The sequence below is a fragment of the Coffea arabica genome, chromosome 6c (assembly GCF_036785885.1).
Source record: "Coffea arabica cultivar ET-39 chromosome 6c, Coffea Arabica ET-39 HiFi, whole genome shotgun sequence".
Taxonomy (NCBI): Eukaryota; Viridiplantae; Streptophyta; class Magnoliopsida; order Gentianales; family Rubiaceae; genus Coffea; species Coffea arabica.
Window position 1 is genome coordinate 53,999,993 of NC_092320.1, and position 14,069 is coordinate 54,014,061.

General features: G+C 36.0%; 1 protein-coding gene and 1 long non-coding RNA gene across 3 annotated transcripts; both read right to left on the reverse strand.

Moving 5' to 3' along the window:
- Nucleotides 1-541: 541 nt before the first annotated feature.
- LOC113691852 (probable inactive leucine-rich repeat receptor-like protein kinase At3g03770) lies at nucleotides 542-8,291 on the reverse strand. 2 transcript variants are annotated; one of them, XM_027210177.2, is made up of 8 exons: nucleotides 7,594-8,291; nucleotides 5,898-7,234; nucleotides 5,048-5,181; nucleotides 3,515-3,755; nucleotides 2,979-3,184; nucleotides 2,842-2,888; nucleotides 2,240-2,351; nucleotides 542-942 (listed from the first exon to the last, which is right to left on the reverse strand). In XM_027210177.2, exons 2-8 carry the CDS (start codon nucleotides 7,231-7,233, stop codon nucleotides 655-657), a joined length of 2,364 nt encoding a protein of 787 aa, XP_027065978.1. In that variant the 5' UTR covers nucleotide 7,234; nucleotides 7,594-8,291; the 3' UTR covers nucleotides 542-654. The 2 variants fall into 2 exon arrangements, with proteins under 2 accessions (XP_027065978.1, XP_027065977.1); XM_027210176.2 differs by having other exon boundaries at nucleotides 5,898-7,417; nucleotides 7,594-8,290.
- A 4,035-nt stretch (nucleotides 8,292-12,326) lies between these two features.
- On the reverse strand, nucleotides 12,327-13,533 carry LOC140008113 (uncharacterized). Its single transcript, XR_011815519.1, has 2 exons — nucleotides 13,222-13,533; nucleotides 12,327-12,497 (listed from the first exon to the last, which is right to left on the reverse strand). It is a non-coding gene; the product is annotated as an uncharacterized lncRNA (long non-coding RNA).
- Between the last annotated feature and the right edge of the window lie 536 nt (nucleotides 13,534-14,069).

Below are 14,069 nucleotides of genomic sequence, written 5' to 3' on the forward strand. Positions count from 1 at the left end.
TTGGTTCACTTAGACCGTTTAAACACATAAGCTGGAACTGTGAAAGCTATCGAGCATGAATAGAGCTTTTAGGCCACAACTGCAGGGTGGACTACAATAGAGGTCCAATCTGATTGCAAATTTGTGGTGAGCCTAATCAACTCAAGCAATGTGCAAGATTGTAAGGTACAAACGATCCTGGAAGACATTGAAGACTTGAAGAAGAACTTTGAAAGCTGTTTGTTTTTGTTCGTTCCCAGAACTGCTAATAGTTGTAGCCATGCTATGGCTCAATTTGCAGTTAAGTCAGTTAGGATGATTGAATGGGAGGGAGCATTCCCATTTTGGTTATCAGAACTAGCTAGAAAGGATATGGGGGTAGTTACCCCTTTTTGTAATTAACTCTTGTAATATCAAGTATTAATATTTATAAAATTGGTATCGTTTGGTTTTAGGCAAGTAAGCATGATCAGACTAAAACGAGATTTTGTGTTTTGAGATGATGTGACCAGTTCTCTATTGCTTTTGAATTTTGTAAAGTTGCCTTTGTAAAAGATCCAAATTAAAATCCAAAAAGCAGGTTTATGCTATCTTCTAATTGAGTTAAGAGTTTGATTTATGTCAAATGACTCCATATTAGAACACTTGATTTTTACAAAATAGTAGTACTAAATGCTAATGCCAAGGAATTGTGAGCCGTTGGTGTGGAGGTTTGAAGGATGAAACTGGAGAGCCGTCACTGCTGTGGAAGGACTCCCCTCTCCATCCATCCTGAACCTGAGCAGCAAATTGCAAATTCCAGAGGATATCCTCAACTGAAGGTCTATCTGCAGGATTCTGGAGCAAACATTTGCAGCAAATCTCGATCATAGTTTTCAGTGATTGGTCCGAACATGCATCACTAACAGCCGGATCGACCACTCTCTTTCTGGATGCATCATCTGCTGTAATGACTGCTTGTAGCTGCATGACAGGAAAAAACAAATTCTTTTCATTCATGGGCGTTGAGAACAACTTTGGTAGAACACTCAGTTCTGTACACCTACAACTGATGGAAGTCAATAATTATCAGTCAGGCTCACAGATTCTGCTTTTCTATAAATGCCAACTTGTGGATTCAAAATAAAGAAAATCTCCCCAAGATATCGAGAAACCTATTAGGATGATGCATCTCTCTCTCTCTCTCTCTCTCTCTCTCTCTCATGCGGCCGCACACGCACAATAAGTGGAACAAAAATGCTTAAATTTGATTAGGTGAAGGTCTCATGTTTGTTTATCAGATTACAGATATTAGAGATTACATGGCATGTCCTGGCCTAGGCACTCCTATTAAGGTCCTTTTGAGATGCCATATATTGCTAAATGCAAATATGATTACCCTAATTGAAGGTCTTACAACTTGCAGGGACTTCATGACTATATTGTCTTCACTGTCATTACAAAATTGCAGTTTTGTTTTGTTCTTTTTTCCCTTAAGTGTGACAGGGAGGGGGGGAAAATGTAACTGTTCCGGAAAGATTTTGTTCATTTCAACAAAATATAAGTTGATTTTTTCAGAATGCAAATGACTTTGAATAGAAGGTAATTTTGGATTAATTTTATGGACCAGACGTATGGTGTTAAAAAGGATGGACACTACATGATCTTAATCTTGCATTTTTTTTCTTCTGGGCCAATCATTGTCAACCTTCAACAAAGGTTGCACTAGCCAACTATTCCTGCCTAATTGGTGTATCATAGGAATTATTGTCAAAAAAGGGGAAGCAATGTATTTGTACCTGTCTATAGCTTCTATTTCAAAGCAAAATAGCAGCTTTGTATTATTCTCTTTTTCCTATGTATGATATGATTATATGAGTTAATGTCTCAAGGGCAAAGCAATATACTTAAAGCCAGCAGCACCAGACAAGAGTGAGAGCACAAGTCTCATTAACCTCAGGACCTATGGAGCATTTTTTACCTGTCTACAGCTTCTAAATTTCCTTTAAATTTAGCATTTCGCTATTAGATTTCAGCAGAATTGGATTCTGTATCATATAACTCCTAAAAAAATTCAAAAGAAAAGAAAAGAAGAAGAACATTCTGCAAAGTGGAGTTTGCTAACTGAGAACAAACAAAACATGGAATCCAACACTACGCAAATTGAGAACAAAGAAAAGAAAATTTCGCAATATTGATGCTGAGTAGTATCTGTAACTAGTCCAAACCTGAGCTTTGGCTCCAAAGACAAGTTAGATCTGATAAAGTTACATTTATATACCTGATCTTTGAGAACCACCACTTCTCTCTCGGAAATTATTAGCCTTCCGGAGATGATCTCCAGCAATATTATCCCAAAGTCATAGATATCGAACTTTTCTTGATGCATTACCCTGTGAACCAAGAGTGTAGTTTAAGCATTTCTTATCGAAATTTTAAGAAGTGCACCACCTATTTGGTATCAGTCATGTAATTGACGGTACAAGTCCAAGCACTTGTGACTTTATACAAAAGGAAGAGGACTTGTAACAACTGATAGTTTGCAGATTTTTCTCAAGTATTTGACTTCCAAAAGTTAAAAAAAAATGAATATTGAGTAAATGCCAATGAAAATATATGTGGAAGACAATACAAAAGATGAATGGTTAGTCAAAAACAGTAGATGCAGCAGAAAAAGTTGCTGAGAAAGTTAAATTCCCAGATCAATAGTTGTGCCCCTTGAGCACAAGGTTTTCAAGTAAAGGCTTACAGTGTAAAGGTATGAATTTGGCTATTGATGAATAGCAGTAACCAGAAATCTTGCAAGTAAAGGAAGTCCTGTGTTGTTAACTATTCGTCTCGTTAAGCAGAGACCAGAATGCAGAAAGTTGGACAAGAACAAACCTTAGGTTCTTCAACTGTGTAGATGTATTCGAACTATGAACATCATCCTGTAAAATTAAGTAGCTTTCAACACCTATCTTGTGCAAGAAAACATCTTACAATACTAGAATTTAAAATTCTTCATTCAAGTTTCATACCTTTCCCATATGCTCTGCTAGCAAAGGCAGGTTATAGCTACTAACTTTTGCAACAAGGTTCTGATCCAATAGAACATCTGTTATTTTCAAATAATTTGGAAAGATACCAGGCACTATTCCTGTATGCAGGAATTGTATACCCTTTGCTACCCCAATTGCAGCTGCAATACGTTGTGTCCAATTAAGTTTCGATCTGGCACGTCTATCTGTCATATAACAATGAGATCCACTTAAAATTGTAAAAGAACAGAAAATCAAAACAGTTTGCAAGTTGAATAGCATAGATAATCAACTAATTCCTAATTTGATTAGACAGCGTGCTTTTCTTAAAAGAGTTTAAAAAGTTAGCTGATGGTGAATCCGCTAGGTGGATGACTCACTGAAATCAGAAAATTATACATGCTACTAATGCAAGTGGTATTCTTTTAAAGAGATGTCGGCTTATAAGATGTTATCTACTGCATCCAGCCAAATCTTTTTTCATGAAAGAACATGATTTGAATATGCATACTGATATCATAAAACATTTGGAATACCTGATATCCAGCTCCTCAATGTCCCATTTGGAACATATTCAAAGACAAGGAATATTCTGCTCACACTTGAATCATCCAAGTAACACTCGAAGCAGTGGCCAAGAGCACTGACCAGATGCTGATGTCTTAGTTTCGATATTAATTCAATGTGATGCAAGAAATCTTGAGTGCTGTGCCTTCTTTTCATTTTCAGGCATCTAATAGCAACGTAGGTACCATCCTTCATCTGGCCTCTGTACATCTGAGTCAATGGCAAAGAAAATTTCAGCTATAGTCATTTAAGTAGTCTATGGCTTCATATTTTGGGAAGAACTATCCCAAAAACACAAATTGGCGGCATGTGTCACAGCAAACAGTTTCTGTAATTTTGAATTAGTCTATATGACTCATTTCCACATGTGAAGAACAGGTTACAGCCATACTGCATAGTCATTTAAGTAGTCTATGGCTTCATATTTTGGGAAGAACTTCCCAAAAACACAATAGGCGGCAGGTGTCACAGCAAACAGTTTCTGTAATTTTGAATTAGTCTATATGACTAATTTCCACATGTGAAGAACAGGTTACAGCCATACTGCATAGTCATTTAAGTAGTCTATGGCTTCATATTTTGGGAAGAACTATCCCAAAAACACAATAGGCAGCAGGTGTCACAGCAAACAGTTTCTGTAATTTTGAATTAGTCTATATGACTAATTTCCACATGTGAAGAACAGGTGACGGCCATACTGCATAGTCAATTTATGCCAGAAGTAAAGTTGGTGTATGCATATAACTTTCAGATTCAGGTTTCATTAACCACGCATTAATATATATACCAATTGTACCTTTTATTTTTACCAGTTCTTAGAATATAAAACATGAAGATTAAATATCTAATTCTTTACGATTATATCCAAAAAACCATTCTCTCCAACTTCACAACCTGCAGAAAGTTGATTACCGATTAGATAAAATATCTGTTACAAATTAACCTGAAATGATTGGTGAGATGTGGGTCTTTTTACTGAGCTATGTTCTGGAAGAAATCAGTGTGAGATCAGAATGTAGCTCAGAGGATAGAACTTGTGGTTACGGATGACAATGGCAAGGATTCGCCCCTAACTCGCATAGAAGGGAAGTAGATTTTGCTTCAGGAGAAGAGTTGTCTATACAGCAGACACAAAGCAATGGAACAAAGAGTATTGATCAAAGCATTTTTGGCAGAATCATTTTTGGCAGATAGGGTTTATATAAGTGAACTTAAACTTTTCTACACAATTGGTTTCATCATCACATAGTATGGAGGGTAAGATAAAAATGGCGACTGTAAAGACAAACAATGAGTTGAATACTAGTAAGAAATATCAATTGGAGGGAATTACTCCAACGTCTCATACTCAAATAATTTCAGTTTCATATTTTCTTCAACTGTCTTCTCATAAACGGTTCGGGAGAACCCTAAGATGAAGTGAAGACACTGAAAGCCAACATATTGATGCTAGTACAACAATTCAATTTGCATTGGGAAATTGTTATGAATAACACATTTACCTGACCACAAGAGCCTTCCCCTATGAAGGATGATGTGTCAAAGTTGTTTGTTGCCTCCTCAAGCTCTTCCAGTGAAAAGGTCCTGTAGGCTGGAAGACCTATTGCTCCAAGCTTCATTGCTTGTGTAATATATCCTGGAGAACTTGCTGATTAGTTGTTAAGACTCTCATTAATGCTTCATAGCTGCTTTAGGATCAAAGATATCCAGATGACTAGATATATTTCTATTCTAGACTGAATATTCATGGATCCAAGAAATATTGTTAAAACAAGAGAACTGCAATCAATTAGTACGATTGTTACATTCTCCTTCTTCAGTTGAATCACTCCATCTCTTTCTGAGACCAGATGGTTATTCAGTTTAATCAACCTGTAAGGTGGGTGCAGACTATCGGATGAGGGAGAGAGAGGCAAATTTAAAGCCAAATTTGTGACGTTGTCGTTGTGCTTTCACCTTTTTGGGCTTTAGGGTCAAAGATAAAGAATTTTGTTTCCTTAAACTCAGCTCTTGCCACTGCAGAAGCTTAAAATTGAGTGTGCTGTTACAACAGTTTCAATGTACAATGAAGAATTTACAAAAACTTGTGCTTTTCTATGCAAGATTGATCACACATTACATAACCAGTAAACCAGTCCTGGATTTGGTCCATTGAGATAACCTGTCAGGTATGGTGAATGCCAATGAAAGGAAAATTCAAGAATGTGCAAAACTTGTACTTTGTAAGCACAGTCCATTGAGCACAATATTTTGTGAATTTAAAAAGAGCAAATTCCATTATTATAAGTAAAAATCACATTTCACACCAGCAAATAAACTTCCCATTAGCAGATGAAAAGATTGACGACTTACTTGCATCTGAAAGTATTTTTGAGGTGTACCCTGTTGAGGCATTTTCTTCAATTATTCTAACAGGAAGCTTTTGTGCTTCATTCTTTGCAAGAAATTTTCTTACAAGAACAAAAGCTAGAGCGAGTAGTAGAACTGCACCTATAGTACTTCCAGATATGCTCAAGGCCAGGATTATTTTTGAAGCTTCCTTTTGCCTTCTATGATGAGGCAGGATTCCCACAGCCAAAGCTTGATTCTGACAATATGAGTTCGGTTGTTGAGTTACATCCTTCGTTGCCAAACAATTTGCAGCATATTGAAAAATCCTGTTTCTTGAATTGGACAGTAGACAGCTAGGCACCATCCCAGTCAACAGATTAGCAGACAAATTCACAAACTTAAGTTCAGTATTGCAAGACACATCTTCGAAAAGCATTCCAGTAAATCTATTAGCTGAAATATCCAGGTATGTAATTGATGGCATGGACAGAAGATATGATGGAAATGGCCCCACAAATTTGTTGGATGACACATCTAGGTGATCAAGCTGATAGAAGGATTTCACTTCATCTGGAATGCCATAGGTAAATTTATTTTTCCTCAGTACAAGGCTTACAATTTTTTTATTAACTGGAGGAAATTGAGGTCCAAGAGAATTGTTTTCCAAGTCTAGAACCTGAAGGTTTTCCAAGTTTCTAAGATCAGGCACTTCTCCAGAGAAATTGTTATTGGATAAGGCAAGGATTCTTAGATTTTCCAAACTTCCTAGGGAATCGGGCAGAGATCCACTACAAGAATTATTTCTCATACTCAAAACTGTCAAAACTGATAGTGATCCCAGCTCATCAGGAAATCTACCATTAAACATATTGCCATCAAATATGAGAGCTTGGAGACCTGTTAATGACAATATTCCTCGAGGTATGGTACCGTAAAAGAAATTCGAACTTATGTCCAATATTTCCAGAGATGACAAGCGGGAAAGTTTATCTGGTAATGCCCCCCATAAACCCAAAGAAACCAACCTGAGGACCTTCAAATTGGGAAGTTTAACCAGTGTAGTAACAAATGAATCAATAGAGAAGTTCTTAGAAAGCTTATTAGTCTCTTTCTCCCCAATTATATGCAGCTGAGTTATACTTTCCTCATAGCAGACTACTGTAAGAGTGGACCTTGGTTCTGGATTGCAGAAATCTGTATCATTCTTCCAGCCACTCAAAGACTCAGGAAAATTCAAAAACTGTTGAATCCTTAAAAGAGTTTGTGCCTGGGATGACTGCAATTTTTCTGAATGGCCAACTAAGACTGACAATGCAAAAAACAGAACCAGCGCTGCATGGCCTACCTCTTTTCCCATCCTGCAGAACAACAGAACAAGAGATCCCACAAACAGAGCTGACTAATTCAAAGCTTAAGTATTCACTTGTTTCCACACATGAATCACTAAAATCTTCAAAACTCAACTTTTGCAACAGCGGAACAGTTGAAAGCACAAAAGGGACAATAGGAAAAGGAGCAAGTTATTGTTTCATCATGGATACCTGAAGGTAGAAAAAATTATTCACCTTCACTTGCTACTCTTTGGTTCTCAAATGATTTTGTTGATATCTACTTAACTACAACAATTACATATGCTGAACGGGACTAATCTATCTTGTCTGCATTATAAACAAAAGAAACAACTGAAATGAAAATTTGAAGCTGATAGAAGGCTAACCTCTATACTGAGAAACAGAAGCCAAATGTTAATCTCCAATTTTCCTTGGTGAAGTAAGTTTAACCTTCATTTCCTTCAAATGAAGAAATAAACTACAGTTCCAACATCCCAACTTCCTAAGTAGCTTAGAAACAAAGGCTGACCATAATCATATCAACCTACCACATCTTCCACACAATAGTCAAAAAATTCATCAGCACTCTCTCATTCTCATCTTTCTATCTTCCTTTCACTCTCAAGCAATAAATGTCGTGTCTATGGAGACAAAACCCCTGAATCTTACTAGTAAACTCAGAGAGCCTTCTCTGAACAAGAGTTGTGAGACATAACAATTCATCTATTGCTAGCACAGATGAAGACATGAAACTCTGTGCCACACTTGTGAGCTATACTACTTTTAAGTGCCATAATTACTTCATAAGCCGACAATATTTTCATATGGGGTGTGGACACAATGTTGCTAAATTATACTATTGCTTTTAAGCTCTAAAGGGTCTCTTCCAGTTGGACTGATTCGACTGATGAGCCTCCCAATAGAAAAGCAAAAAAACAAAAGGAAAGATGCTTACTGAAGAGAACCCTTTATTCTCTTGACCTCTATTGTACATCATCTAGTCTTGCATGTTTCTTTAACTATTGACATCAGTGGACGTACAGGACTAGATTTTGCTAATGTGGATTTCTCCTTTTCAGACTTGTTCTAGATTTGTCAAGGAACGTGGTGGAATTTTATAAGGTGGATGAGTGTTGTCACTCTGGTTGGCAACTCAGTGGTTGAATGTCCATTCTAAGTACTCAATATAATGAGTACTATAGATGGAAGATGGAAGAAAATTAAAAAGAAAGGGGATTTTAGTGCAACCTTAAGAGGTAAAGCTAGTGGACTATGGATTAGGGCCATACAAGTTGCAATTTTCATGTTATTTATGAAATTGAATTTACATTTATACATTTAAGATTTACAAATTTTTGAGTATGTACCCAATAGAAAAAGATTAGCTAAGTATTATCTCATGACAAAAATTATACCTCAGATTATGTAATAGCACTTGTTATATTTGACAACAATAATGTTCGCATTGGGTGAGATGTTGACCTTCTTGGATACAAAATTAGGGAGTGGGGTTCTTTATAATTGTTAGTACCACATAATTGATGGCTACATAGGCTTAATTTGAATTTGTACTATTTTAAATATCAAAATTTTTTATTAGTGATACATTCATTGCATTTTTACACCAAGGCCTTGTTTCAAAAGCCATCTTTCCTCAAAAAATTTCGACCTTTTTTTAAATAGATTTTTCAATCATCTTTTTATCTCACACATATAAAATCACTGTAGTACATTTTCTATAAAAAAAAAAAAAAAAAATTGCAATCCAAACAGGTCTATATTTGATGGATTTAGTGCATGATTGCATATATTTTATGGTGCAATTAATACTGATAATCTAAGTTCAAGATCCAGAAAACTAGAATTAGCAGAATTTTTCTCTTTTTTGCCTTTTTTTAATTGGCAAAAAGGAAGAAAGCAATACCTTAATGGGATTTGTCATGCAGCGTAAGCTTTCACTTTCTGAGGTTGGCCAGCTTTGGCTTTTTTAGCGGTGGCCCCTTCATTTTGGCACCGTTTGTTTGGCACTCTTTCTTCCTCCGTCGCTAAGCATTTGCTTTGAATTCAGTGCCAAGTGATTATTGGTTTTCAGTTATTGACTGATTATTGACTGATGGAATTGAATCACCACATCTGTCCCTTTTCAGAGTTGTTTGAATTTGTCCAAACTTTGCTAGCTTTTCAACTTGAAATAGTACTATGTACCATGTATCCTACGTCAATCCTTTTTTTTTTTTTTAATCCGCATCTTTTACGTTAACCTTACTTCTATTCTTACCATATATTACATCAACCATCCTTTTTTTTTTCAATCAACGACTTCTACATTAATCTTACTTCTATTTCTAGCTTAATCTATTTAACGGCAATCACCAACTTCTACACTAATTCTATTTTTACTTTTACTTTAACTTATTTAATGAAAAGTCCAGTTGAATCAAGAGAATTAGGAGGATTTATTTTCACATGTAATCTAAAGGGACGCACTATTACACATTCTTTCAATTTAGTAGAAGTCATGTATTAGTGACAATTGATCCGATACAAGATTTGAACATTTAAAAGACAATCTTTTAAGAATTCAATTTGATGGTATGCAATAGAGGCCTACTTCCATAACTTATGGTAGAAAAGCATCCCAGAAGGGTGCAAAAAAGAATATGATGCTAGAGATGCTGATTTTGAAAATCACTCTTTAACTACAAAAAATTTTCAAATCTATCATTATTTTGTTTCTTTATTTTTATATTAGATAGTTTTATGTCTGAATTTCAGACACTTTTACGAGTATTTAACATTTCAAAAGATACGAATAGCGATTGAGGAGTCTGATATATGTCTTGATACTATTAGAATCCAAAGAATATATGGGAAAATGATGCTAAATCCCATGTTTAATTTTGGTTTAAAGAGACTACGAATCCCATGTTGAAGCTGCCCGCTCGTGATTGACTGAGATTGGTTCGGCTTTTATAAGGAATGGGCCAAATGGGTCTACCCACCCAGGATAGTTTCTTTTTCTCCACATAGGCTACTAAATATTTGTACATTTTCTTTTAGTATCAAATTTATTATCAACTTTTTGATTTCCTCCTAGGATCTAAACGAGACTAATCAAATCAAACACCCTAATATTTAATTTTATTTGATTTTTAACAAAATTAAAATTTTATTCAAAATTGGCTTATTTATTTGTCAAATTGAGTTTGAACGAACTTTTATCAAGTTTGAATGTTATCAAACGCAAAACACTGTTCAAATTTGGTTTGATTAGTTGACGAGTTTGAATGCCATCGAATATAAAATGCTGTCTAAATTTGGTTTAACTAGTTGCCGTATCAAACTTGAATGAGTTTTTACAAAATCTCAAATACCGAGTACTTTGATTCGTTTTTTAACCCCCTATTTCCTTCTCTTTTTATCCTCCTTCATGCACGGCTTATACCTTATAATCCTTATATTCATCTAGGCGTGGCAATCTAGTCCAAATCGGGTTGCGGGTCGGATTGAGACCCGAGTATAACAGAAAACCCGTTGACCCCGAATCTGATCCGCCAATCCAAAACAGGTCAGGATACCTAACCCGAACTTGAAAATTTCTGGTTGGCGGGTCGACCCGCATGACTCGAAACTTAATTTTAATTTATTAATTTATCATTGTAATTTCTAATAAAATCAATTTCGCACAAGACTAATTACATAATCAAGTAACAAAAATTTAAATAAATAATCCCAAACCAAATCTAAAATAAATTAAAAACACCGTAAAAGTTTTTTGTGCTAAATCAAATATAAAATAAATTAAAACAGTATAAAAGTAAAAAATAATAGGGTTAATACCACTTTGTCTCCTCAAACTTTGGACGATTACCCACTTCAGTCCCTAAACTTCAAAATGGGACTCTTAAGTCCCTAAACTTATAAATACCTCCCACTTAAGGAAAATTGTTAACAAATCCTGAATGCTGTTGGTGGTCGAAGTGTCCCATTTTATAAGGGTTTAGGGATTTAAGTGTCCCTTTTTTTAAATTTTGGAACTTAAGTGGAAGGTATTTATAAGTTTAGGGACTTAAGTGTCCCATTTTGAAGTTTAGGGACTGAAGTGGGTAATCATCCAATGTTTGGGGGGACAAAGTGGAATTAACCCAAAATAATATAATAAATTATTTGTCCAAATATAATAATTTCAATTTCACACAAGTTAAATAAATTCATTTAGAATTAAGTGATTAATGCCTTTGAAAAAAAAACGAATAACTTAGTTTAGTTAGATAAAATAATTTTTATGTTTATTAAATTATTTTTAATTCGTAAACGGGTTATTCTTCGATCCGTTTTCTTTTCGGGTTCATCGGGTTCGACCCGATTCTGATCTGAACCCACGAAATCTCAACCCAAACCTATTAATTTCGTGTTAGGTTCGTGTCATATTTTTAGGTCATGTCGGAAATTGCCACCCTTATATTCACCCCACATTGCCCAACGGTAACCTTTGCCACTGAACCACCAATGAGCAAACCGATTTTGGGTGAGATTCTAATCTGCCATTGACTAAAAAGTTGTTTAGCAATTGCACAAGAAAATTTAAAGGCCGAGCTAGGAGTTAGGAAGGTCGTGATTACTTTAGCTATAGTCTCCACTAGTTAACCTTAGGTAGTGTTGATTTAAATTAGGGTTTGGTTACGTAATACCTTGGAAACACCTGTTAAGAGAAGTTTCAAGTGCTAATTTTTTGACCACGATGAAACTAATTTGAAAAGGTGTTTTAAATGTAGAGGTGGATTAAATCTGAGTGTTTAAATATTATGTACTAATGTGTCAATTAGAAATATTCTCTAAATTAAAGGAAGCATAAAAAGATGGGCCTAATGCAATAAAGTGGGAATTTGAAATAATAACATACAGGGATTGCTAGGGCATTAGCCCAACGATACACCATAATTAAAATCATTCAATATGTGCGTTAGCTGTTGCGACCCCACCTCCCCCTAAGGCGTACCAGAGGGTTTGGCGGACCGCCTGCCCAGCTCTCGCCAGGACTCACTCACTAAAATCATGTGCACACACCCCAAGCACCATTAATAATATCCGCAATCCCAACTTATAATTTACATTGATAGAAACCAAAGTACAAAGTCTTGATATACTTAAACTAGTTCAAAATATATACAATCCAAGTACAAATGTTCCATTCGAGGAATAGCGCGAGTACAAAACCAAAATTCAAAACACAGTCTAAAGTAACTAGACTACGCTAGCCTTTACATCTCTTATGCCTCGCTCGTACCCCCTGTAAGGAGAACAAATAACGTGGTATGAGCTAAAAGCCCAGTGAGGTTCCAAATAGCAAATTGACCATTATTTATAAATACAAGTTTTCGATTTAGCAAGGTAACGAGCATGAAGAGTTCATAAAAGTGAGCAATAACACTTCAAGTAGCAATCTCAAAATGAGCGAGTATAAAAAATTTTCATAAGAAACAATCATCCAATAAACAATAATCATTTCAAGCATAAGGATACGGATATCTCTCAGGAGCCAACTTCCATTCATCATCAGGAGCTTGATCACGTAGTAGTTGACACTCCGTCAACTTTCAAGTAAAGAAACCGATCCAGTAGAACACCACTTAAACGACTCTCCGTCCACCGTTCAACCCCCAGCTGGGCCCAAAATCCTCAAGAACACGGGTGGTAATACTCGAGTATACCGATTAGTCGAGGAGATATCACTCCACTCGACAATACAAGAGACCCAGGGTTCGTTACCCAATCGACCAAGCCCTTGCCGGCTCGACTAGAGTAACTCGCCACAGGGTTTCTGGAATTCCAGGAAGTGCGCGCATCATAAACAAGTATATCAAGTCAATTGCAACAATAAACAAGTATATCACGTAAGGGCAAGTGCGATAAAGTATACTCTTGCCCTAACAATTCACGCATGTGGCATGTAATCATATTGGCACGTATCAAGTACAAGTATCAAGTTCAATTCAGTATTTGAAAGCACTCACCAAAAGATATAGTGCCTTTACTGGTCACTTTCAGGTTATATTCCGAGTTCGGAGTCCAAATCTGCGATAAAACTCAGTTTGAGAACTTTGAAACATGACTAGAGTTCGAAACTTAGACGTTTCGTTCAATAAAATCAAGAATTTGAAATTCACTCGGATAGTAGTCGTGAAACACTTGCTCACTTTTTTTAAACGGTAAAACTTTGTAACATTTATACTTGAAAATGCCATGCGAGTCGAAAGTACAAGAGAAACATATTCCAAATAGTCATTATTTCATTTCTCAAGGGTACAAGCTCGGCCAAGTCCTTCCTTATATACCTCGGAACAAGAATACTCAAGTACCCTAGATGGTTCAAGCAGTAATCACTCTTAACCCTTACTCAAGTTGCAAGTAATTCTCTAGTTTTCGAGCGTAAATTTGGGCAGCATGCCCTTTGTGTTTACCTAATTTTCCAGCCTTTTAGGCTTCATTGTTTTTCTCAAACACAACCCAACATTATACATCTCAGCCATTCATGTCAAGAGCCGTTCCATAGGCTCACAATATCATAATAATAAGATTCACAACAGTAGCAAGTACAGAAGTTCAATGTGGCACAAAACAGATTTGACGTACAAATGCGGAAATAACATATCCGAGGCTACGCTTATCGGATTGAGGCATAACCTATGCCGTTTCGAAGCTAAGACACAGAGCTACAATGTTCATGAAGGTCATTTAGTCCAGTTTCTAATGTAAATTGGTCAAATTCTCCAATTACCAAACCAGAAATCAATTCACCGGCTGTTTAAATGCAGAACACTGTAATGGACATAACTCAGTGTACACAAGTCCGAATCAGGTG

What these genes read in the sequence shown, in the direction of transcription:
- LOC113691852 (XM_027210177.2), bottom strand. Translation starts at nt 7,233, where the DNA reads ATGGGAAAAGAGGTAGGCCATGCAGCGCTGGTTCTGTTTTTTGCATTG. An exon ending in TAGCAGAGCATATGGGAAAG is followed by an intron (nt 2,889 to 2,978) that starts GTATGAAACTTG and finishes TTAATTTTACAG; the next exon opens with GATGATGTTCATAGTTCGAA. An exon ending in ACACAGTTGAAGAACCTAAG is followed by an intron (nt 2,352 to 2,841) that starts GTTTGTTCTTGT and finishes CTTGGTTCACAG; the next exon opens with GGTAATGCATCAAGAAAAGT.